The sequence below is a fragment of the Lampris incognitus genome, chromosome 17 (genome assembly GCF_029633865.1).
Source record: "Lampris incognitus isolate fLamInc1 chromosome 17, fLamInc1.hap2, whole genome shotgun sequence".
Classification (NCBI taxonomy): Eukaryota; Metazoa; Chordata; class Actinopteri; order Lampriformes; family Lampridae; genus Lampris; species Lampris incognitus.
The window spans coordinates 3,626,593-3,652,310 of record NC_079227.1 but is presented as its reverse complement, the minus strand read 5'-3'; the positions used below and the strand labels follow the sequence as shown (position 1 = coordinate 3,652,310).

Sequence of the window (25,718 nt, the reverse complement as noted above, 5' to 3'; positions counted from 1 at the left end):
ATATACTATGCAGAATATTTATAGAGTGGATGACATGTTGAAACATGATATAAAACAAGTCGCACAATGCAGACGGGTGTTTACAAAGCAGGTCAGAATACATGTCTGCTCTTTCTTATAAAGGGCATTTTATTAAAACAAAACGCATATTTACAAGGCAAGAGGTAACAATTGTTAAATAGGCCAAAACCCACCAGGAACCACTGTACCTTTACAAAACCACAAGAACAGAACAGCTGAGGGGAATGAGGCATCACAGCTTATCAGTGTCACTTATCATCCTGCAGTCATCATCATCATTCTAAATGATGATGTGTATAAATCAACTTGAACAAGATGTTTATGGCCACCATAGTTCAAGTGACCCACTATGAGCCGTTATCATTTGGTGAGCTGAATGATGCTACGATTTAAACCAAGAGGATTTGTGGTTGAAATCCAGTGCAGATGTAGCGCCTCAATGTCACAGATGGTGTAAGATAATGAGTGGGTTTTAGATGGTTGCTGGGCTCTGGACTATTTCTTTTCCCCCCCCAAAACTGTACTTGGCCAATTACCCCACTCTTCCGAGCCATCCCGGTCTCTGCTAAGGGGAGGGCTGCAGACTACCGTGTCTCCTCCGATACATGTGGAGTCACCAGCCGCTTCTTTTCACCTGACAGTGAGGAGTTTCAGCAGGGGGACGTAGCACGTGAGAGGATCATGCTGTTCCCCCTCCCTGACTGACCAGAGGAGGCGCTAGTGCAGCAACCAGGACACATACCTACATCCGGCTTCCCACCCACAGACATGGCAAATTGTGTCTGTAGGGACGCCCGACCAAGCCGGAGTTAACACGGGGATTCGAACCGGAGATCCCTATGTTGGTAGGCAACGGAATAGACCACTAAGCTACCTGGTCGTCTGGGCTTTGGGCATTTTGAGGCTGGAGTTAGTTGGTTTAGCGGCTCTGACAGGTGACTGAACAGAAGAGGTGGTCAGTTTGACTCTGGGAGTCACAGGCGCCGTTTGCTGCTGTGAGCTTCTTGTTTTGGACACCAGGTGGTAAACGTTCTGGTAAAATGGCTTTAGAAGTAGTTCAGACATCTTAACAACACATATGGGAGGGAAAACATTCTGATATTCACAGGAACACATGATTTTACATTCTGTCGGGACAAGGAGGGGAACTAGACGTCACTAGGTAGAAAAACATGTAAAAACGTGTCAACTGTCCAGCACCTCTGACTGAACTGAAGGTTACTAACAGGCACTGAGCTGCCCTGTTCTGTACAGATGGAAATATGACACCAGGCACCGAGGGCCTTTCCCATCCCGTAAAACAATCATGTCCTGCTTCCTGCCAAATATCGTCCCTGCTGTCAGTCTGCTGATGTTCACCACATGGTGACTACGTAGAAAGAGGCTTAAAGATCAAAAAGAGGCTGGCGTTCCTGTCGTCTCTATAAAAATAAATTACTGTGTTGGAGGAGAAAACTAACATTTCATAAAAAAGTCACATCAGTCCAGATTTGACTACTGAGATCGGAGCGCCCCAAATCAAAAAAATTAGTCGCAGCGCTCGGTTCAACTCAGTCCCAGTTTGAAAACCATTCCAGCGTCCCTTCATCAGTGGAACTATAATACGAGACACCACACAGAGAATTTACGCCCGTCTGCAGTCGGTCAGGTGAATAAGCAAATGAACCATTTTCATCCTTCATGCCTTATCTCTGCCACTGCTGAACTACAGCTTCATCTTGTCTCCGTCCTCTGTCTCATCCCTCCTTCCTCAGAGCCAGGGGTGCCAGGCGGGGTCCATGCGACACAGGTTGTCCAGGCTGTTGGCTGCAGCCACCAGCGTGTTGACTTTACTCTCACCGCCCTCGAACTGGGCCAGGTTGTGTAGACGGGTCATGATGGCCGTGACAGCCTTCTGGACCAATGAGACCAGCTGCTGGGAGTCCATGTTCTCTGGTTGTCCAGCAGGGGACAGTGGCATGGATGTGTCCTCCTGGGTTTTCTTGTGCCAGGCAATGATCTCATCGCGGAGGACCGCCTTCAGGATGCCGTCCACCTATAGGAGACAGGAGACAAGGGCGTGACACGCATTTTAATATGCAGTGGGTTGTGGTGGTTTCTACAGTTTCTAGATTGTTTTCTCACACACACACACACACACACACACACACACACACACACACACACACACACACACACACACACACACACACACACAGCAACCCTGAACTCATCTAGACATTACCAGGAGGAGCTGTATGCGAGAACACAAATGTCTGAATCAGTTGGACCGGACTTTACCCTGCCAACTTCCTAGTACAAAATCTGTGTAGAGTGTGACTAAGCCCACGTGAGAGTAGAGCAGGGGTCGTTGTCCGGAATATTCATGGCGAGTGAGCGGACGTGTTGATGATGTTTCATGGTTGTTGTTTTTTTTGTTTTACTTTCCACTCTTTCATTGACATTATGGATACATCCAAATACATGTAGTCATCATTATGAACGAGTCGGTGGCCTCGTCCGTCATATTCGATGTGCTGTAAACAAACGGCATACTTTTTGCATCATGTCCTGCCTCTTAGAAACTGAACTATCACTATTGGAACTTATCTACAGAGATTCCTCCAGCCCTTCCACTTTACAAAATATTCTTTTTTTGGGCGGCGGGGGTTCTTTTCCTTCCCACTTGTATCTGGCCAATTACCTCACTCTTCCGAGCCGTTCTGGTCGCTGATCCGGGGAGGGCTGCAGACTACCACATGCTTCCTCCGATACATGTGGTGTTGCCAGCAGCTTCTTTTCACCTGACAGTGAGGAGTTTCACCAGGGGGACGTAGCGCGTGGGAGGATCACGCTATTCCCCCCTCCCCGACCAGGACACATACCCACATCCGGCTTCCCACCCACAGACAATTGTGTCTGTAGGGATGCCCGACCAAGTTGGGGGTAACACAGGGATTTGAACCGGCGATCCCCATGTTGGTAGGCAACGGAATAGACCGCTATGGTACCTGGACACCCATAAAATATTCTTAAATTGACATGAATACAATACCATCCTATCTGGTCAGGTGTGCGACCAACTGTTTAAGATTAGACAGAAACAGTTTGACAGCTAAGAGGTTTACAAGCTAATAGCGCCACACACACAACTCGGATCAGAATAGTTACTGACCCGGAAAGTATAAATGATGCTTGAAGGAATATTATGAACAGTTATACATATCAAAAGGGGACATTTCTGATTGGCCGGAGCATCTGAATCTCCCCAAGTTGAGCAATGCTGCTCGAGAGGCTTTAAATTCTGATATCACCACTCAAGAGATTTTGGATGCTATAAAATCATTCCCCAGTGGCCAGGATGATTTTGGCATAGAGCTATATAAAAGATATTGTGGGAAGGTGGCTCCCCTTCCTTTGAGGATGTTCACCCATTCATTTGAAATTCCCCTGCATGCTATAACAAGCCAATATTTCCTTATTACTAAACGAGGGTAGGGATGAGACTGAGCCTTCGTCTTTTCGTCCTATTGCATTACTGAACTCAGATGTGAACATTTTTATGAAGTTATTAGCAAACAGGTTAAATAAATATATTCCATCCATGCTGATCAAACTGGCTTTGTCCCCAATAGATTTTCACTTTTCAATGTCAGAAGACTAATGCACATAATGTACCATATGTATAGGAGGGTTCTAAGGTGGCTGTCCTTTGCCTAGATGCAGAGAAGGCATTGGAGGGATTTGGGTTTGGTAGCCAATTTGTCTCATGGATTACAACACTGTATGCTCACCCATCTTCCTCCATCCTAACAAACCAAGAAAGATCAGCGCCGTTCTTATTACATCCCTGGACACATAAGCCCGTTGCTCTTTGCAGTTGCTATTGAGCCCCCTGGCCATTAGGGATCACCCTTCTATTGAACCCATCCGATTGGGGCTCATCACATTTCCCTATATGTGGAGGATGTTGTCCTCTTCCTATCACAACCTGAGAAGACTGTTCCCATTTTGCTAATGTTTCAGGATATACAATTAATTGACAGAAGAGTGAATTTATATCACTGGGTGCTGAAACATAATCTCCCTTTTAAAAATGATGGATAAACTGAAGTATCTTGTAGTTCTGCCAAAAGTCCCTAAACTAATTTTTAAGATGAACTTTCTTGAAAAGGTGGAAAAACTGAGGACCCTTCCTCTTTATATGGTGGGCCGTATAAATGCCATCAAAATGGTCTCTCTGCCAAGATTCTTGTATCTCTGATAATCTACCCATTTTTTTTTGACAAGGTCCTTTTTCAAATCATTAGACTCAATAGTCTGTGATGATCTGGCGGCCTGTCCAGGGTGTCTCCCTGCCTGCTGCCCAATGACTGCTGGGATAGGCTGCAGCATCCCTGTGACCCTTAGAGCAGGATAAGCGGTTTGGATAATGGATGGATGGATAGTTAGGCCTTTTGTCTAGGGCTTTAAAGCTCTCAGACTACCAAAAACTCATTTATGTAAACCAAGAGAGATGGGTGGACTAGGCCTACCGTACTTCCTGCATTACTACTGGGCAGCGAATGCGAGGGCCCTTGTCTCTTGGCAGGAAAGTTACAGAATGGACGTATCGACTGAGGCTCCCTCTTGGGCTGCCATTGAAAAGTATGATATCAAAAACAGTGCTCGTCCAGCACCCATTGTCTCAGTACCCAGATCCCCTGCAAATACTAAAGGTGGCTAACTTAATCATTACTGCTTGAAAATATGGCAGCAAATTAAGAAGGGCTGCAGATTACCAGACACTGCTATTCATACCCCAGTACATCGTAATCATGCATCCCCCATCCCTCTCAGATGCACCTTTTGACAGTTAGAGGCTAAAAGGTAGTCACTTTGAAAGATTTGTATATTAACAAACAATTTGCCTCATTTACTCAGATAAAAAACAAATTCTCTCTTCCAACAACACATTTTTTTCCGATACTTAAAGATTAGGAATTACGCTAGTCAGTGTGCCTAACTTTGAGTCTCTCCCTGAAGGAAGAATGATTTATAAGCTTTTGTTGGGCCCACCTGAATCCAAAAAATTGGTTTCAGATATTGTAAATATTTTTTACACAAGTGAATTATGCCACACACTCTCTGAAAAATGCCTGAGAGGAGGAGCTGGGTATACAGATAAGGGATGATGTTTGGGAGGAGAGCCTTAACAGGACCCGATCTTGTTCTATTAATGCTAGGAATCAATTCATCCAATTCAAGGTGATGCACAGGCTTCATTATTCTAAAACTAAATTGCACAGAATGTTTCCTACCATTTCCTCTCTGTGATCAATGTAACTCTGCAGAAGGCTCTGACCCAGCTTTTCTGGACATGCCCAAAACTCTTATCATTTTTAGTGTGAAATACTAAAGTGGTTCTCTGACCTCTATGGCTGTGTGTCTGAACCTGATCCAGAGATTGCACTATTTGGGTTTTCTCTTTCTCTACTAAACTACAGTGTCTGCTTGCAAAGCACTTATGTATGGAATGGTAATCGCAAAGAAAGTAATTTTAAGGCTCTGGAAATCAAGATACTGTGCCTCAGTTTAAGACCTGGTTACCTGAGCTCACTGGTAGATTACATATGGAGAAAGTTTGATATGGAGTGATGGCCCATCTTAATACATTTTCTGGATCACCTTGCTCAGTATGACACTGAACCTGACCAGCAACAAAATACATAGTGTGCTGTCCACCTCTCTCATTTGAGTGCTGACGTGTTTTGCTAGTGATGCAGAAGTGCAATTCATTACTTTCCTTAAATACACCCTGTTTCTTTTTTGTCCTGTACAGTGGGAAATCCCCCAAAAAATATTGTAATAATAATAATTTTTAAAAAAAAGCATCTACCCTGGGAAATAGTTTAATTCTTCCTTTTCAAGCTGTGATGTTATTTTCTTTATAGAATCAAAGTATGCCTTGGCCTAAAGAGCAGTGGACACAACATCTAAGTCTAGTCTAATGGAAACTGAAACGCCTGCATATCGCTTCTACAGCACTACTTTCGTTCCAAAGCAAGACATCCTTGAGACTGCTGTACACAATGATGATTAAAAAAAAGACTGGAAGAGCTCAAAACCTCCATTTCATGTCAGATGGATTGTGTTTCATCTTAAATTGGAGGAGATCAAATTTACCTTAAGGGGTGATAAGGATGAGTTCAAGAAAGCCTGATTTATATTTATAATCTAACAAAATGGGATACCTCTTGATTGGCCCATCATGTGTTAACTGTAGGGTGAGAGTACTTCTATGTGTATGAAATATAACACAATTATAAGAGTATTATATAAAAAGGAATAATAAATATAAGAATGAACTATATGTACAGACATCCATAAAAAGAAAGACATTGGGAATAGCTAGGGGGGGTCACTGTATGTGCTAACTGTCCTTACAGGACTTTATGGATGGAGGGACTGTAAACGTACACAGATCTACACATCAGTCTTTCCAGAGGGTTTACCTTGAAGTTGGGCTGTGCGAAGCAGCGGGCAACGGCGATCATGGAGGCAGTGAGCGGACCGGATACACCGATGGTTGTGAGGAACTCAGAGATGTTGGGCGTCAGGCGGAACGGGACGGGGCGGTTGGCGTCCAGGTCACCTGTTGCATCGTTAATATCGAAGCGGAAGTAGGAGACGTTGAGCTTCCCAGTGTCCTGGAGGTGGGGAGGGTGGTGGGTGGAGTCGAGATGAAAGTCAAAGGTTAGGGTATGACTCATAAATGTAAGGTAGCTTGTGATTGTGCGTTTCACAGATAAAAACAAGTTCGTCACCATTCATCACATTTAATTATCTAACTACCCCCCCTCCATTATTTGCTACGTTTGTCTGTTCCACTGATCATCTGAAGAACCAATAGAAAACATACCAAAGAAGATGTGACTACACACTCCTTTACTTTATTTCCCCTACATTTTTCTGGCTTTTTCAATAAGTCTTTTGGTAAATCTGCAACAGAGTGGCACCGCTGTTCAGCAGTAGTAACGGTTAACAACCACAAACACTAAAGAGGAGACAGCAACGTAGTATTTCTAATGCTTTGGATGACTTGAGAACGGAGAAACAATATTAACTGTTTACAACTAAAGACAATAAGGACAATAAAGAAAGTGTACTGAATAGAAATTCCCCTTTGCACTTCTCTCAGTTGTTCTCTCACCATGCAAGAAAATGACTCATGCTCAGCGAGGAACAAAAGAACAAGCACATAACAACAAAATGGCCGCTTTTATTGATCCAGGGGCCTCCGAGACGCAGTAAAACGTCAAACCATCAGCAGTAGGACATCTATAATCCGCGGTTCACTCCCACGCTCTGGCCCCTGGTGAGTTAAACATATGTGGCTGGATTTCATCTTTAAGTCAGCGTTTATGGGAGAGGGCTGTGGTCATTCCAGAAGATAAGCCCCCTTGTAGGGAAGGGCAAGTGGCTCTGACGTCTTTATAGCAGCTGCGTTTCATTCCTGTGTTCCTCCACTCTACTCTGCCTCCCATCCTCGCATGTTAATTAGTAGACAGGCGGCGGTGGCCGCTGTTGCTTCATTTCTGGGCTTGTGTTGATGTAAACACTGAGTGCAACGACGGTGTCACGCCAACTTAGGTGTGGGTTGTCTCTGCTGACTCGATGAGCAATGACGGATGCTTCATAACCTTCAGAACAAACGTTGGCTAGAAATGATGTGGGGCATTTCAACAAGTTATGGAGAGACAATTTGGTGTTCCCAACACTTCTTTCCAAAACTGAAATGTTAAAAAGTGACTATAAAGCATGTCGACATCATTGGGGTTTATATGGCGAAATGTAAAAAAGAGAAAACGCGTGTGTTGGGGCAGAGTGGGGTATTTGGTATGACTGATGTTCTGTCCTTGTGGTTGCTTTTGTGTGTGCGTGCGCCCGCACAAGTTTTTTGTGCCCGTTATCCTCTTGTGTCTAATGGGATCTGTGGCGTGGAACAGGCAGAGAGGGGGCTTAATACTGGTGCTTAGCTGCCCAGAGGAATGCCTGGCAGCAAGGGCCGATTAGGACCAGAGGGGAGGGGTGGCTAACTGACACAATCATCTTTAATAATGACTTTGAGAAAGCTGTCTGTGGACCCCGAGCTCCAGACGGACACAGCTACACACACATACACACACAGACAGACTCTTCAAATTGAAACGTCTTTGATAGCTGTACAGCAGTGGGACTGAATATAACAGGCTGTCAGAACGTCTTCTGCGTTGACAGCGGCTGTCTGACAGATAGGGGCGAGCGTGAATGTCACGGGGAGAGTGGTAATTCATACGAGCTAGAGACCGAGAGGGTAACGCTGATCTCTTAATGCATCTATCAGAGTGCACACAGATTGAATTAGCTGCTGTTCTGCAGATCCCACTTGCCCTTGACCAACAGTCAGAAAAGAGGTGTGTGTGTGTGCGTGTGTGTGTGTGTCCTACCTGTGCGATCTGCAGCATCTCGGGGTTGAGGCGGTTGAGGTGGAGCATGAACTCAGCCAGGCCGATGAGGGCCAGCTGGATGGTGAACATCTTGCGGAAGGTCCAGTAGTCGGTTGCGTTGGGGAAGGTGTGGAGGGCCCACTCCTTCAGCATGCTGCGGGGGACCATGTTGCCCTGCACCTCCTTCAGAATATCTCGCAACACCTGGAGGGAGAAACGAGGAGGAAGAAGAGGAGCATGTGGCGGTTAGGAGAGATGGCTACTGTCCAAATTAAGGTCATGCTTAGACCTCCATCCCCTAACTTGTATTGTACACTGGGGGGACATTTTATGAGTGTGGGAGTGTACGTGCCGAGTCATGTCTCCTTCTCTTTACTGCCTCTAATCAAAGTAAAACCCAGCTCTCTCCCTCTGTGGATGGCTTATTAAAATCTGTGCTGCTCTTTATGGGAATGTTGTGAAGACTATTTGGTGGATGGAGCCATGTGTCCCTATTCAGTATCTGGAAAACTGGTGCTTAAGCTGCGGTACAACACACACCGACTGTAAGGAACAGTTTCCTCTGTTGGTCTGTCTCATTCTAGCATTGAAGTTGCATTATTATTGCACCATGGCTCTGACCCTTGACCTCAGTACTATTGGTAGCTTGTGATTTCACATTATTGTACTGCTTCTCATTATAAACCTAACTGTTGACAATCTGGATTAGACTGGAATCGGGAAAAAGAATCTTGAAAATGTAATTGCAAGAGTTTACTATATAAGTGAAGTGTGTGTGCACCTGGTGGCTGGCTTGCGTGCCCCGGGCCTGCACGGTGGCCAGGCGGTCATAATAACGGGAGATGGGGTTGTCGTGTTCGATACCCTTCTTGGCGCAGCGTTGCTTGTAGATCTCCACTAGGGACAGAGAGGACGGGTTGTCCTCCACCAGCCTCATCTGAGGAGACACCGCCACAACCCGCGGAACTGTACAGACAGATGAGAGAGCGAGAGAACTTAAGTCAGCCACGTTACGATAAACAAACATCTTGCTGGCGTGACCACCACAGGTCCAGAATACTCGGGGCTTGTGAAACAGCTGCATGGTGAGGTGGTGTCTTCTGACACTATGCTAGGTCAAAGGGGGCAAACTGTGCCATGCAAGAGAGGCACAATGAGAGCAGTCTAAACATTTACATACAGCGGGCACTCAGCCAATCAAAACCAGTCATTCCAGTCGGGAGGAAATGGGTTAGATGGGAGCGATGAATTCCCTGCCCATATTCCTCCCTTCTTTTTTTTTTGTGGATTTTCTCCCCAGTTGTACTTGGCCAATTACCTCACTCTTCCAAGCTGTCCCAGTCACTGCTCCACTCCCTCTGTTGATCCAGGGAGGGCTGCAGACTACCACATACCTCCTCCAATACATGTAGAGCTGCCAGCTGCTTTGACCAGGACACATACCCACATCCAGCTTCCCACCCACAGACACGGCCAATTGTGTCTGTAGGGATGCCTGACCAAATCGGAGGTAACGCGGGGATTTGAACCGAAGATCCCTGTGTTGGTAGGAAATGAAATAGACCACTATGCTACCTGGACGCCCCGCCCATATTCCTCTTTAAACAAACCCATTCATGGCAGAATGGGAGAGGGAAGGGGGCAAAACATCTGTGTGGAGGCAATCCTCCGGGGAAGACGGGAGAGGAAGTTGGCTTGAAACTGTACATGTGTGTCAGAGAGACAGACAGGAAAGAACAGAAAAAAGTGTGGTAAGACAGTGAGGTTTGATAAAAATGAAAGAAGAGGTCAGTGCCAATCATTTTGGGCATGTAGTAGCAGAGGAGGTCACGTGAACCACCTTCTGGTCTTCATGGTCATGGAGCCCCTCATCAAACACAACAGGGGGGGGGGGGAGATAGAGGGAGAGAGAAGTGACAAAGATGAAGACATGCAAAATCACACACTCAAACACTGGGAATCACACATACTCATGCACGCTCTTTCAACAACAACAAATACAAACAAAACTTGAGGTGACCGTGTCATACCCCAGTCCTTACCAGTGAAGAAGAGGTGTCTCTTGGTGGTCTCCTTCCTCTTCTCCAGGCAGGGGTTGAGGAGGCGCAGGAGCTGGAGAACACGCTCCTCTCGCCGGGACTCGGTCAGACAGGCATCATTCATCACCAGGTATGGGTAGATCTTCCCATTGTGACCGCGGATGTAGAGACGTCGGGCAGCTGTGTTGTGTTTCTGCACGATCTCCACCCGGGGCATGAACCTGAGTGAGTGAGAGAGAGGGAGAGATTAGCGATAATAGAAGAGTAACAGAGAGATAGAAGGATGTATGTTTGTGTTTTCTCTGACAGTTTTCCACATCACTATGGTAAAGTTTGAACTTGAGACATTTATGTCTTCAAAGGAAGAGACTCAGTCTGAGGATGGACTAGTTCAGCTATCAAGAGACTGACAAAACAAAGTCATCAACAATTTATCAATGGCAAAGGATTAGCATCTAGTGCGGTTTAGACAGGTTTGAGCCCACAAGACTTGGGCCAAGTTTAAACATCAACCAAAACTTTCCAAGTCAAGGTGTGAGTGTGTTTACTAGAAGCAAGGCAGAATATTGTTTCTTCTTTTGAGCCACAAGCCACAATGGATAGAAGTTCTATTCACCAGCTACTTCCACCATTTAGTTTATTCACCAGCTAAATGGATTGAGAATATGTACTCCCAGATGTTGAGATCTTTAGACTTCCAAAGAGCAGACAAACTTAACCGACAGTCAGAATTTACAAAGCATTTCTCTGGATGTTGAGGTGTTCCCACCTCACCCACCAGGCTTTAGAGTGCATGGTGTGAGTCCTCTACCTGGCGATCTTGATGTAGTAGTGTGTGGGCTTGGGCATGAGGAACTCGCCGGGGATCTCCACCTCAGCTGTCTGTGCTGAGAAGTTGCTGAGGAAGCGGCATTTTTCCTCGATGAGGAAGAACTTGGGGAGCTGTTTGGTCTTGGCCTCAAGAATCTTGATCCACTTCTTCAACTTTGAGATCAGGTTATGCAGCTTCATGGACCCCGGCACACTGAAGTCAAAGTCTGGGAGGGTGAAGAAGAGGAGGGAGAAAATGAAGAGCTGGAGGGAAGACAGTTAAGTGAGCACAAGGACTGTCACAGTAGATGCTTTCCACAATGGTAAATAGCGAGAGTTTAAATTAAAGTCGGACTGAAATTGAAACATTTTTTTTTGTGCCCCCCCCCCTTTTTTTCCTCCCCAATTGTATCCGGCCAATTACCCCACTCTTCCAAGCCGTCCTGATCTCTGCTCCACCCCCTCTGCCGATCCGGGGAGGGCTGCAGACTACCACGTGCCTCTTCCGATACATGTGGCATCACCAGCCGCTTCTTTTCACCTGACAGTGAGGAGTTTCACCAGGGGGATGTAGCACGTGGGAGGATCATGCTATTCCCCCCAGTTCCCCCTTCCCCCAGAACAGGCGCCCCGACCAATCAGAGGAGGCGGTGGTGCAGTGACCAGGACACATACCCACATCTGGGGTCCCACAGTGGGAGAAGTCTCAGCAGTTGGCAGAGGTGTAGACACAGTGAGTGTATGACGTTCCAATCTGCTGTGAGGTGTTAAGAGTCCCACAGAAGAACTGCTCAGCGGTGTTTGTTAGACCTCAAGCCGTTCTCATACACGCCTCTCTTTTTTTACTTTAATCCTTCAGCTGAACACTGAGTTTCTTCTTCTCTGGAACGTCACAAACTTTTCTTGGACACGTTTTAGGTTTTTCTGCCACAGGTTTAAAGCCTGGAGGCAAGCTAATCAGAGGCACGTGAACACTTTCATAAATTGGATGTTCAGCTCTGGCAAAGCAATCATTGCTGGTTGACGTAAAACACATCACTTCTGGTGCACCAGTGTGGGAATGTCGTCCCAGACACCGGATTTAAAGTGCCAGTATACTGTGAAGTAGAGATTTACCTGGCGGTGATAGGCTTAGTCATCATCGTGTGAACTTGTGTGGCAAGGGCTTGAATGTCACGGACATTCACTTATATATGTAAAAGTCCTGCATTCTCGCTTTAATAAAGGAGAAAGAGGACGAAACAATGACACACCTCAAAGCTTTTCTGAGGACGATTTTAAAGTCCTCAATAAAACTAGGACTGTAGGACCCAACCAGCCCATAAGTAGCGGATTCAAAGCCCACCCACCTGTTGTGAACTGTCCCTTCATCTTGTGGAAGACGGGGTCCTGGGCCGTGGCCTGTGCCCGGCGGGCCAGCGACTCAGAGGCGGCGCTAAAGAACATAGTGGAGACGTTGGAGACGTTCTCCAGACCAACGCCAAACGTGCTGACCAGCTTCTTGACGAAGTTGAGTGTGTGTGGCGTGATCTTGGCGTCGGATACAGCACCGCTCTTCTCAAACGCAACTGAGTAGCACTTGGCCAGACCCTGCTGGAGCTGCCTTAAGACCTGCACAGAAAGAGAGAGGAGAGTGTGTGTGAGGGGTCTAAGCCTGAGTTTTCACATATCAGGGCTATAACTTGGTATGTTGCTCACATAAAAAATGTCCAGTCATACAAGTTTGCCATAGTCCATTTACTAACAAACCAGAATTCTATTAAAATAAAAATAGTGCAAATATTATACAATACAAATAAAGTTCAAGTACAAAAGAGGTAGCATGACAAATTTACTGTAGTGGAGAGAAAGAGTGGATCAGTCCTGTAAAGTTAAATATTTACATTTAAGGGGTTTTGGAGAATGGACGGAACAGAAGAGGAGAAGGCCAGAGACTCTCTATTAACTGTCCTGAGCCCATATTTTTATGTGCTTCTCAAGGGAAGGCCAAAATCTTTAAAAATGGTCAGGGTTTTCTTTTCTTCCGTCATCCATAACAGTTCAGGGGTGCTGAGGTCTCCTTTTGCTTGAAAAATTAATTGGACACACTCAAATGCTCCAAGTCTTCCGGCGAACACACACTCAAGAACATATAAACACGTGCACACTTCCTAATCGCTGTGGGCGCAGACAGGTGAAATCAGAGACCACGGGTGAGGTGGTGCAGGAAACAGTGTGATGTCATCCCAACCTGCAGCTGCTGCTGAGTGTCCCAACCCATCACACACATACACACACACACACACACACACACACACACACACACACAACCCTGCACTCATACGCACAAATTACCAGCCCTAACACCCAGCCCTATTTTACATGCTCACCAGACCCATCCATCACCTGCCCCTATCCCCCAACCGCCTTCTCTCCCACTCTTCTCCTCCAGCCGTGGACCAACCTCCCTGCTCGGATGCTCCCAAGCATTAACAACATCATCATGCATGGCTAAAACACTTTAAAGTACCGCCAGATTCCATTTGGACTCTCGCATAGGGACCCAGCTCTTTGTGCTGACATCCACGCAGAATTAGCTCCAGGGAGGAACCTGGCAGGTGAACGGCCAACTTTCTCAGAAATGTGCTTCACTGAAAGGGGATGTGAGAAAGGAATGATAATTATCTAACACAATATTCCTTTGGGAAATATGGTACCATCCACCTTGACTTAAATATCATCCACCGTTTCTATGGAGACAGAGACGGCCATTAAATGGGAGGATCTGAGTTAAGGCCAATGTGCCAGCAAGCAGCAACTCTGCTTACGTGCCTGTATGTTCTGTAGCGAAACCCTGACCTCTGACCTCCTGTGATTTGTGGGAGGGGATGGACAGAGGATCATTCAGTTGTTGCAGTTATCATCTTGATGAAGTAGCTGTGGGTTGTTTAGGAGGGATGAGTGTCTGAGTGGAGCCTGAGTTGTAGACAAGTCTGTACAACACCTTCAACTGGCCAGATGTGCTGTACCACTGAGCAGGCAGGCTGCCAGAGTGTGGCTGACCAGGTGGCACACACACACACACACACAAAATAAACACAAACGCCTTCTCATTTGCATAAAGATGCAGGAGGATACACACCCACCTGCGTTTTTTTCTCTACATCTGATGATATACAAACCCGGGCTTACACACACATGCACACAACACACACACAGCACTGCTTCTGCTCAGATTACCTCTTCATGCCAGTTCTCCCTGAACCAGACCATCTGGTCAACAATGCCCTCCAGGGAGGAGAGCAGGGTAGGGTGTAGCTCTCTCTGCATGTGCATGATGCGGCTGCAGCGCCACATGGGGGCTGTGGCCCGGATGGGGCCTGGATCCGAAGCCCCAGAGTGAGGCTGGGCCCCCACCGAGGTGGGCTGCTGCTGGCCTGATGAGTCTGGAAGAGAGGAGAGGAGAAGACGAGTGGTTTAGTTTTGTCCGAACGTGAAATACAGAAAGAGGAAAAAGCCTGTGTGTTTATCATGACATGGTGACTCCTTTGACAAGTTTTTCTTGAAAAACGAATTCAGAATCTCAGCTGGACTAACCCGGTTACATAAAGGACAAATCAAGCACAAAGGCAGACAAACAGCAAGAAGAATGTGACGTCACCATCTCTCAACACTGCCTTGCAGCACAAACAGACGTTTGAAGCACAAACAAAAGTTGAGCCTTGGTGTACGGCGTGGCAAACTGACAGCCCTGGGGGATCTTTTATGTACAGCATACACAACATAAGGAATGTGGTATCAGCTGCAAACACAGTTTCCTACACACCCCCTGTATATACCTCCACACTGAGAAGCTCAGTGGGGTAGAGGTGGCGTGTCATGCAGTGAACCGGCTCTACTTACCACTCTTGTAGCGTTCTCTCTGCTCGATTTTCAGCGTCAGGTAGAGGGTGCGGATGGGGAAGTAGACAGCCTGGGGATACACTCGTCCCACCTAGCAGATAAAAGAGGGTCACACATTACATTTCAAAGACTCTCCCTCAGGACTGCAGAGGAGAGACAGGAGACGGACATGGAGAGCAAAGAAAGGAGAGAGACAGAGAGGGAAAGACAGAAACAAAGAAAGAGGAAGAAGAGAAAGTGTGTGTGTGTGTGTGAGAGAGAGAGAGTGAGAGTGAGAGAGAGAGAGAGAGAGAGAGTGAGAAAGAGAGAGAGAGAGAGAGAGAGAGAGAGAGAGAGAGAGAGAGAGAGAGAGAGAGAGAGAGAGAGAGAGAGAGAGAGAGAGAGAGAGAGATCCAGTGTGTTTGAAGCATTGAGCCAGGGGAGTAGCTGGAAGCCTCATGGCTGAATTACAAAAGTGAATGTGACTGATGATGAAACTGCTCCCTAGACGTGAGCACAACAGTTATGAGGCTTTTTAATGATTATCGTTAAAATACAAGAGCTCATCGAGTCTTTAAAAAGAGCAAAACTGACCCCAATCTTGGAGTATTGAGATATCCAAGATAAGTCAAGCAGCAGGTTCATACATCGGGTACCATTTGTTGAGTAGCCAAGCCCTTCAAGCTTAGGTCTTGGTCTCTCCCTTTCAGATGTCTTTTTTTTTTATCTTGAAAACTTTGCCTGGAAAATGGAATCCAAAGAAAATCAGCTATGATGTCAATTTATTCATTGACAGCTGTTGTGCCAAAAAGTAATTGTCCGCCATAAAGCGATTGCTGTCCCCAAGCTGTATCAGTTTGTATGTCTTGATGCATGCTCAATCATCCAGGTAAGAAAATCAAAGAAGGTGGAATCAGTTCATCTGGACACAACGTTTATTGGCAGATATGTTTCATCATCATCTAAGTGACATCTTCAGTCTGACTGACATAAAGTCCTAAATGGGCTTGCCTTGGAGAAGAAGATCAGTAGCTACCTCTGGAGATGGCTGGGTCTGCCATGCAGCCTTAGTAGTGCAGCACTGTATGGGAGGAGCAACAAACTCCAGCTTCCTATTAGCAGCCTCGACGAGGAGTTCAGGGTTTCTTGCACAAGAGAGGCACTGCTGTATCAGGACTCCAAATGATTCTAGAGTGGCATCAGCAGGCATTATGGCGCGGACAGGCAGGAAGTGGAGAGCCCAGTCAGGAATCAGGAACAATTTATTTGTCATTTCATCTAATGTAATGCCTGAAGATGGCAGCGTCTCGGCTGAGACACAGGGCTTTGGTGGGCACAATGGCAAATGGATGGGCAGGGCTGGGAGCCATCCCACAACCTCTCTATGATAAGGCCCATGGCAAGGACAAACGCCATCTAGTCCTGGAGGAGGTGTGGTAGGTGTCGAGGAGGAAAGGACCAGCAGAATGGTACTAGTATGTAGTTTTGTTTAATCAGACCACAACATCCCTGAAACCCCCTCCAATCACCTCCCACTACACAGTCTACTGGCAGTTTAAACAGTTGGTAAAAGGTGCACAAGATGATTTAAACCTAGATGTGTATGGAGCAGGTAGAGTTTAAACAGGAAACCTGTTCTCACCTGGCTTATCAGGTTGAGCAGTGGTTTGCCCTCGGAGCCCACCAGACAGGTGAGCAGTTGCGGTATCCATGCCAACCACTGAATGGGTGGGACTCCAATGCAGTACTTGTCCACGGCGTCTGCCAGCGTGTTCTTGTCATCAAAGCTCAGCAGCCATAGCACCTGGCAACCAACGAAGAACATAAGTAAAGAAAGTGGGGGGAATGTATATATAAAACTTTGTTAAAGAAACACAACGGTAGGAAAAGTGCTTAACAAATAAGGAGCAAAATAATCTGCAGAGTTGGTCTGGACTATTTATATATCTATATCTATATATATATATACTAGAGAGAGAGAGAGAGACAGAGACAGAGAGGAAAGACGGGAGAGAGGAAAAAGTGTGTTTGTGAGTGTGTAGGGGGGGGCAAACCCAGGAGGAGAGAAAAGTAGGATATGAGAGACAATTAAACCCAACATTCTGGTTATTCTATTCTAACAGTGTCATAATGATATTTTATGTGTGTAACACAATTATCTTACGCCAGAGAAATGGTGAGCGCTAATGCCACTGTCATTAATCAGCCAGTCGCTGCTTCTCTGGCTCTGTTCACAGTGGGAAGGGAAGTGTGTGTGTGTGTGTGTGTGTGTGTGTGTGTGTGTGTGTGTGTGTGTGTGTGTGTGTGTGTGTGTGTGTGTGTGTGTCTCTTCTTCATGTGCGTTAGTTTGCACGCATGTCTCTGTGTGCATGTCAGTCAAACAGAATGCAAATCTTATAATCCTGAGTTTACTATGAACCCTGGAACCCACTTCTGGCATTTCAGTGTTTGTATCAGAGTAAGGATCAGAATAGAATCCTGCTGAGGTGGGCTAAACACCCCCCCTCCTTTTTCTTCCCAACTGTGCCCAGCCAATTACCCCACTCTTCCAAGCCATCCCAGTCATTGCTCCACCTCCTCTGCCAAGCTGGGGAGGGCTGCAGACTACCACATACTTCCTACAATACATGTGGTGTTGCCAGCCGCTTCTTTTCACCCGACAGTGAGGCGTTCCGCCAGGGGGACGTAGCGTGTGGGAGGATCATGCTATTCCCCCCAGTTCCCCCTTCCCCCCGAAAAGGTGCCCCAACCAACGAGAGGAGGCGCTAGTGCAGTGACCAGAACACATACCCACATCCGGCTTCCAACCCACAGACACGGCCAATTGTGTCTGTAGGGATGCCCGACTAAGCCAGAGGTAACATGGGGACTCGAACCGGCTATCCCCGTGTTGGTAGGCAACGGAGTAGACCACTACACTACCCGGATACCCCTGGGATGAACATTTGGACACCCTGCTTAATTAGGACTCTGATGCAGACCCCACCATCCTGGACGAACTGCCATAGAACCTTCCAGTAGGTCCTATCAGGTGTCCATTCCCTTAAGAAAAACAAGTCCCCTGGCGCTGACAGTATCCCTGCTGAGCTAATGAAGGAGGGAGGGTACATGTGTATGCAACCCTCTACCAGTACATCGCCAAAGCTTGGACTGATGACAACATCCCACAGCAATGGAGAGATGCAAATATCATTGACATTTATAAGAACAAGGGTGACAAGGCCATCTATGGCAATAGTAGGGGCATATCATTCCTTTCTGTTGCTGGCAAGGTCCTGCCTAAGGTGTTACTTCAGAGACTCATAAGTAACATCACCGAGTCAATACTGCCTGAATCGCAGTGTGGATTTAGGAAGACCAGGAACACAATCTAAATCAAATCAAATCAATTTTATTTGTATAGCCCAATATCACAAATGACAAATTTGCCTCAGTGGGCTTAACAGCAACACAACTACATGAGCTTCACTGCCTGGCAGCTCCAGGTGGTAGCTGTTTTGTTCAGTAGAGTCTAAACCGGGCTTTTTCATAGTTGGTTTGTTTACAGCAACCTTCAGTGAAGGGGGAACTGCACCAGTGGACAGAGAGGAGTTGACAAGAGGGCAGGGATGTTTTAACTAGGGTTGTGGGAATCGGATCCAGGTGACGTGGAGGTATTGGACTTCATAATAAGTTCAAAAATGTGATTTTCAGTTGGAAGACTGAAGTCACACAGGACAGTAGATGGGGGCACTTGCTGATGGTAAGTCAGTCTGCATGATGTTAGCAGAGGCCGGCCGCTTATGAATACTACTAATTTTAGAGTCGAAAAACTTCAAAAAAAGCAGAGCACTGTTCATTAGAAAGGCTACTGTTCATATTGGTTTAAGGTGGGTTGAGTAACCTTTCCACTGTGGAGAAGAGAGTTCTTATATTCCCTTCACCTGTACTAGGGCTGCACAATATAACAAATTTACCTTCATCGCGATATCAACATGCGCGATATATGTATCGCAAAAGACTGCTTGAACTGCGATAAATGGTATTGTGCAGTTTGTGTTGACTTTTGGTGCCCCCTTCTGGAACAAAGGCAGTAGTGTCACTTGGCTGATTCCGCCTCAGTAACAACAAATATAATTAAAAAATAAAATTCTAACATTAGTTACTAACTCAGCAAAACTGGTAAGACATCAGTTTTAAATTGAGACCGTTACGTCATCATGTATAATATAAACTGCTAGGAGCGGCTATATTTAAATAGACCCAGATGTTGTGTTAAGGTGATGAAGAAACTGTTGCCATGCAACCAAACCAGGTTGGTGGTATTTGTTCTCTGTAAATATAGCAGCTGTAGCCAGGTGCATTTTTTTTTCAATAAAACCATGTTGCTGGAATGGAAATACTGCTTTTCATGTGTTTATTCAGTGTGCACAGGCTGTTCTTTGTATGGGCTCTGTGTTAGCAGCAAACCTACAGCAGAAAGACATTAAAACTCTATACTTCAATATTTGTTTATTTATCGCGAGTCATATCGTCATTGCAATATTCAACAACGTTATCGCATATCGCATGTTTTCCTAATATTGTGCAGCCCTTACCTGTACTAATGATATTTGCATAATATAAAATTATGATAATATCATAATCATCCTATTGTTTATTTCACCATTTGCGATCTTTTGCAAATTATCATGACAATATTCATTGTTAAATTAATCATTGGTAAGTGCTTTATTAAGTAAAGCCATGTTTGTCTTTACAACCTGCATGATTTCTTGTGTAATTTGTGTTAGCTGGATTTTTTTTTTGGGGGGTGGGGGGGTGGTGGTCAAATAGTTGGGGGCAAATATCATTTATTTCAAACGGTGAAACCAACCCATTTTGAAACCAACCTGGCTGTGAACATGTAGCCAGGGAAAATGAAAGCCTTGCTGATGTGAAACCGTCACATGGTTGCAGGCGTCAATCATAATCCTCAAATCACATCCTTCAGTTAGAATGGTCTCTGAGGACAACATGGCTGAGACGAGACTACTCCTGTGTCACATCTGTCATGTGACTCTGTGCATTCTGTCTTCCTCTCTGAACTCAGTCTGCTTCTCTATCACTTTACACTGATCATGTCCGACACTGAGCACATCCCGAGCTGTCCACCTCGCTAAAATATTGTTTGCTAAGTAACATGGGTCTCACCATCTAAAATAACCCCATATGATGGTGGCAATTTGGAGGGGGCTGATGGGAACTGATGTAAGAAAAAGCATAGACTTTCTCTTTCAAAGCGATGTGGTGCGTCTTTTGTTGTTGTTGTTAATTTATCATGAGGACAATCAGTTCTACCATGCTACACCCATACCAACATGTTTTCACATCAACGTGTGCAAAAAAGGTTTACTAGTCTTTTAAAACCTTTTTAAACACCTTTTGAAGTGGACTGAACATACACGCCTCCAACATATTCACATATTTACTGACTGCAGAGGAGTGGTGCAACACAGCCACAATTTCCCCAGAATGCCTTGCTAAAAGGCAACTTTGTGGCAGAATGGCAGTGTACAACAGGCTTGCACTGAACCTAATATGAGAGCAGTAAGAGGACCTGCTATCGCTAGAGGGTGAAATGTGCAAATTGCATGACACGCAAATTACAAGTGGTCATTTTGATCGGTCATGGTAATTTTAGGTAGATCTTATAACTTTTTTTTTTGTGCAATTGATGTAAAACTAATTTTAATGCAAATACATGCAATTTCAGGGGAGGGGCAGGTCTGTATCTGTTTTTTGCACAAAGACATTAAACTTTTAAAATCCAAAACGGTCATAATGACCGTCTTGGTCGTTATAGTGTTCAGGCTGTTGTACAAAACGTTATGTACATGTTAATGTCTGAGGTCTGAAAAGTACAGTATGTTTCAGGGCATTTTTAACTGATGGCTGACCTGCAAAATACTAGTTTGCTATTCTCATAATTAAACAGAAGCAGGATCTAGTTTTGCGATGTGTCAGCTCAGTAAAATGAATAATGGGAAATATGAGGTAAGTGTTTAAAGAATCACAATGTTGGCTATGACAGGACGACTAATTAAAAGGATGAGTAATAAAAACATCCCATCACATAACTACCGGTGTCAGCAGTTTCCTCTGTATTCATTTAGCAGTGGTGTGCCACCATGGCAAGAACCACCACTTCAAGAGAAAATGTTAAATCAAAATAAAGACCGTAATTTAACCTTAATCTTATCTAAAACTAAAGTGTATTCCAGATGCTTCAGAAGTAGTGATTTAAAAACATTTTTAACACTACGTAGAGCCTCAACTTCAGACATCACTTAAACCCACACAGACCAATGAGAACTGTTGCCCAAAGAAGCACAGCTGTATTAAAATGACAGAGGAAACACTGGTCAGACATACTGACACAAACCAGAGACAGCTTTCTGCTCACCTTGGCCAGGTACTTGCGGGACTTGCTCTCATTCTGGTGGCGGCAGGCGTGGAGGTAACAGGTGATGGCAGACACACCCAGGTGGAGCTGGCGGTCTTTGACAAAGATGTTCTCCAGGTAGTCGCCCCACATGGCCCAGGCCTTCACCAGCACATCATGCATCTGCACAGCTGCTGAGAAGGCTTTGTTGGCCTCCTCTGACCTGGTGGCACAGTATGGGGGTGAAGAGGAGGAAAAGGAGGGAAGGAGCAGAGAAAGACACTGGATGAGATTAAGTGAAACTTAAATGATCCTTGGGGGGAGAAATGAATTGTTGCAGTAGTGAGTGAAAGCAAAGAGCCAAAATAAAACAGGATATCAACAGTATACGCAAAAAGGAGGACATAAAATAAATCAACCAACCAGGCAACACTAGAAACACACCCACTGAACAGATAATGGGAACTTCCTCTGTGGGGTTATTTGGATCGTTGCAGCAGCAGATAATAAGACACGGCCGGGAGAAAGTCAGAAGTGTAGGAGCACATCAAACATTTATATTTTCAGCATTTTGATGTTGCTCTCATCCAGCAGGGCTCAAAATGAGCAAAAGTAGAACCATTTTAAGTTGTCATCTTTCCCATCTAACCAACAGAAAGGAATGCATGGCTGAGCTGCAACTGCACTGATATTATAAATGATCATGTTACTGACAAGAGCAAGGATACCATATAAAATTAGGTCCAAGGACAGAGAAAGAAGAAATTTCTCTCTGAATGGATCAGAGGCGCTATTCAGCGAGATGAAGGGCAGAGGGCAACAGGGAACAGAAGGGGAGAGGATGGAGTGACACGGTGTGGGATGAGAGGACAGTCAGAGTGAAGGAGGGACACAGGATTGATGGAGGTGGAGGAGGTGAAACGATAGGGGGGGAGCAAGGAAGAGGAAAGCTGAACGCAACTTGGCGACGGATGGAAAAGGATAGGATGGAGAGAGAGAGAAAGATGAGAAAAGGGAAAAGATGAAGCGTGAGACAGATTATGATGATCATTTCCTGAATTATGTACTACACATCAATAAACACCATATTTAATTCTCCTTAATCCTCGAGGCCTTTCCTTCTGCATTACAGGATAAGCATTTAACCCCGCAAGAATTAAAGTTGCTGTAATAAAATACGAGTCCAACCCAACTGCTATCACGCTGCGCAGATCAATGACTTTAATACCAGGTGACATTCCAACTTAACATTTTCCTATTTCATCTGGGCCGATAGAGAACCACAGCAAGGTAAAAAGCCCTGCTGTAATGGTTATATTTATCTGTATATAAATACACTGACCGTGAAGAGCACTGCCGCAGCTTAAGGGAAAACTGGAGGCAGATAAACTTGAGAATCCTTGGGAATCTTTATCCTGGTGCTGCAATCTAATAGTCATGCCTTGACTGCTGGTATTTAGGAGTTGTTAAACAGCAGCCGGGGTGGAGGATGGGGGGGGGGGGCAGGTGAAATCTGGTAGGAGACCCAGAGTTGCACCGCATGGTTTATGCTGACAGGGAAATATATCCTGAATCATCAGCTGTTTTTAACCATACCAAACAGGCTTCGAAACTCCCTCTGGCAGCTTGGTTGAATAACTGAATAATTGGCCTTTTAGAGCTTTCTTTAATACATAAGGTGTGAGGTAGGGGTTTGGGGTTCTTTCTGCACCTCACAGTCAAAATAAAGTCGGGCTCATCAACAAAAAGCCAAACCTGAAGACAGAATCCCTGGAGTACTTGTAAAACTGCTACCCTGCTTACATATGGTAAAATATTTCTCAAGCCATTCAGTTCTAGTGTGTTATTACACCAGGCATTTTGGCTGGCATGTAATGAAGAAATAGGACCTGATTGCTGTGGGAAAAGGAGCCGTGAGGGCCCCTCCAGTAACACTTGATGGGGTTGTCTTCCATCACACTGCCTGCTAAACTCAAGTCCATGGATGATCGGCACCCTGGCTCAATACGAGTGTAAGCACCACACTGACCGGTAGATATCTGACACCCATTTGACTGAATGATCCCAGAATCCCAACTGCATGTGCACGAACACACAGGCCAACACACATACGCAAAAACACAACCCCATATTCTCCACCCTTAACCTCCGATATGCTGTTAATTTCCCTCCCGGTGTGGAAGGGAACTTAATGATTGCATTAAACCCTGCTGAGGTCTAAGCGAGTTCTGCTGCTCCCAGAATTTCCTGCAAACTGCCTTCAGTTAATTATTCAGCTGCACATACATTTTATAAACCTTCCCCCAATTTATCTTTCACCCCTCAAAATGCCCATCGTATTGAGGATGATGAGAAAGGGGGGAACTGGAAGGCAAGCAGTTGTTATAGCATGAGCGTGTGTGTGTGATCCATGGAGTTCAGAAAACAGGGCTGTTGGCTCCTCGGGTAGCACCTGCAGTGAGAACATGTTGTCAGTGTGACATGGTCACATCTAGGCCAGACCACATGGGGGACTGCCATCATATTTTCTGTGGTCTAAGGTGTTATGACTGAACAGAGGCCGATGAAAGATAAGAGAACACAGAGTGGGTATTGAGGAGGAGGACACACCTGACACAGTGTGACTATGAGGAGGATGTGAATAGAGAACAGAAGGGGGGGGGGAGCGAGAGAGAGAGAGAGCGAGAGAGAACCACAGAGACAGAGCAAAAGAATCAGAGAAAAACCACAGTTAAAAGACAGGAAGGTCAAAAAAACAACAGGAAAGAGGTAAGGTCTAGATGACAGAGTGGCATGGGGGGGGATAACAAAGGCTCACAAAGACATAAGAGAAGAGCAAGTGTCAAGTCAGTCCAGATGTGAAAATAAATAAAAAAGACAGACTGAACAAGAGAGGCATTCAAGACATAAACAGCCAGAGAGATAAAAGCAGAGAGAAACACAGAAAAGACAGGTAAAGGCATTTAAAGACAAAATTATGAAGAGACACAAGGACAAACAAAGACAGACAGACACACATACAGGATTGTAGGTGAGCGTACTTGTTAATCTGAGCCAGGAACATTCCCTTGAGAGCGTAAAATTCAGCAGTCATTTCCTTGGTGAAGTACTTCAGGTTTGTAGACTCAATCACCTCCAGTCCCTGGTCACAAAAGACACAGGAAGACACATTTCACGCTAAATGTCAATCAAAACCACCAGAGACACGCCCACTCAAGCTGGGGAGAAGAACTGGAAATTGGATGAAAAATGACAATTTATTAAATGATGAGGACGTCATCAAGAGGAAAAGCTTTTAAGTGTTTGTTAGAAGGTGAGAAAGGGCTTGTTGGAGGAACTAAACTTCTATTAAAGTGAGTCTGATGAGGCGTCTGCTTTGTATTGCAGTGATGAACGATGCTGGAGAGAGAGAGAGAGAGAGAGAGAGAGAGAGAGAGAGAGAGAGAGAGAGAGAGAGAGGAGAGATCGAGAGAGAGAGAGCAAGAGATCGAGAGCAAGAGAGTGCAAACAAGCGCAAGAGAGAGGAGAGAGAGAGAGAGAGAGAGAGAGAGAGAGAGAGAGAGAGAGAGAGAGAGAGAGAGAGAGAGAGAGAGAAAGAGGGAGAGAGAGAGAGAGAGAGCGAGAGAGAGGAGAGATCGAGAGAGAGAGAGAGCAAGAGATCGAGAGCAAGAGAGTGCAAACAAGCGCAACAGAGAGGAGAGAGAGAGAGAGAAATGTCCACTGGCACTTTGGCACTTTAATGACTTGCGGTGCGGTGCACTGCCTCTTTTAATCAGAGTCCTCCACAGGCTTAAGAACAAGCTCCTGAGTTACACACTTTAAAGTCTCACTGCTGTAACTGGTCACCTAAAGACACTCAGAAACTCTTCCTACCCCAACTTCTCTTCCCACTGCAACTACTGCTATCTATGCCACCAGCTACGAACGACAGAAAAACAATCCAACCTTGGTGAGGAGTCAGACTATTGTCTCGCATGAACAAGGGGATGCAAATTTGTAGGTTTCAGAAGCTTGGGAATGAAGAAAGGCCGTGTGTCCTCTCTTGGAAAATAGAGCTATCACCTCTCATGAATACAGAAAGTCAGGCCTTAGACCAACAGGTATTAGTTGTTGCTTTTCAATGGGTACATTTTACAA

At 45.5% G+C, this 25,718-nt stretch overlaps 1 protein-coding gene across 1 annotated transcript in view; it reads right to left on the bottom strand.

The window, feature by feature from the left end:
* Positions 1-523: 523 nt before the first annotated feature.
* trrap (transformation/transcription domain-associated protein) overlaps positions 524-25,718 on the bottom strand; it is a 136,464-nt gene continuing 111,269 nt past the window's right edge. The window contains exons 61-72 of the mRNA XM_056296808.1: positions 24,623-24,723; positions 21,603-21,804; positions 16,821-16,982; positions 15,200-15,290; positions 14,537-14,742; positions 12,667-12,928; positions 11,319-11,544; positions 10,511-10,728; positions 9,250-9,434; positions 8,469-8,672; positions 6,495-6,689; positions 524-2,056 (exon numbers count right to left, since the gene is read on the bottom strand). Coding sequence (XP_056152783.1) covers positions 1,772-2,056; positions 6,495-6,689; positions 8,469-8,672; positions 9,250-9,434; positions 10,511-10,728; positions 11,319-11,544; positions 12,667-12,928; positions 14,537-14,742; positions 15,200-15,290; positions 16,821-16,982; positions 21,603-21,804; positions 24,623-24,723 — 2,337 coding nt within the window. The 3' untranslated portion in view covers positions 524-1,771. The remainder of the gene's footprint in view (positions 2,057-6,494; positions 6,690-8,468; positions 8,673-9,249; positions 9,435-10,510; positions 10,729-11,318; positions 11,545-12,666; positions 12,929-14,536; positions 14,743-15,199; positions 15,291-16,820; positions 16,983-21,602; positions 21,805-24,622; positions 24,724-25,718) is intronic.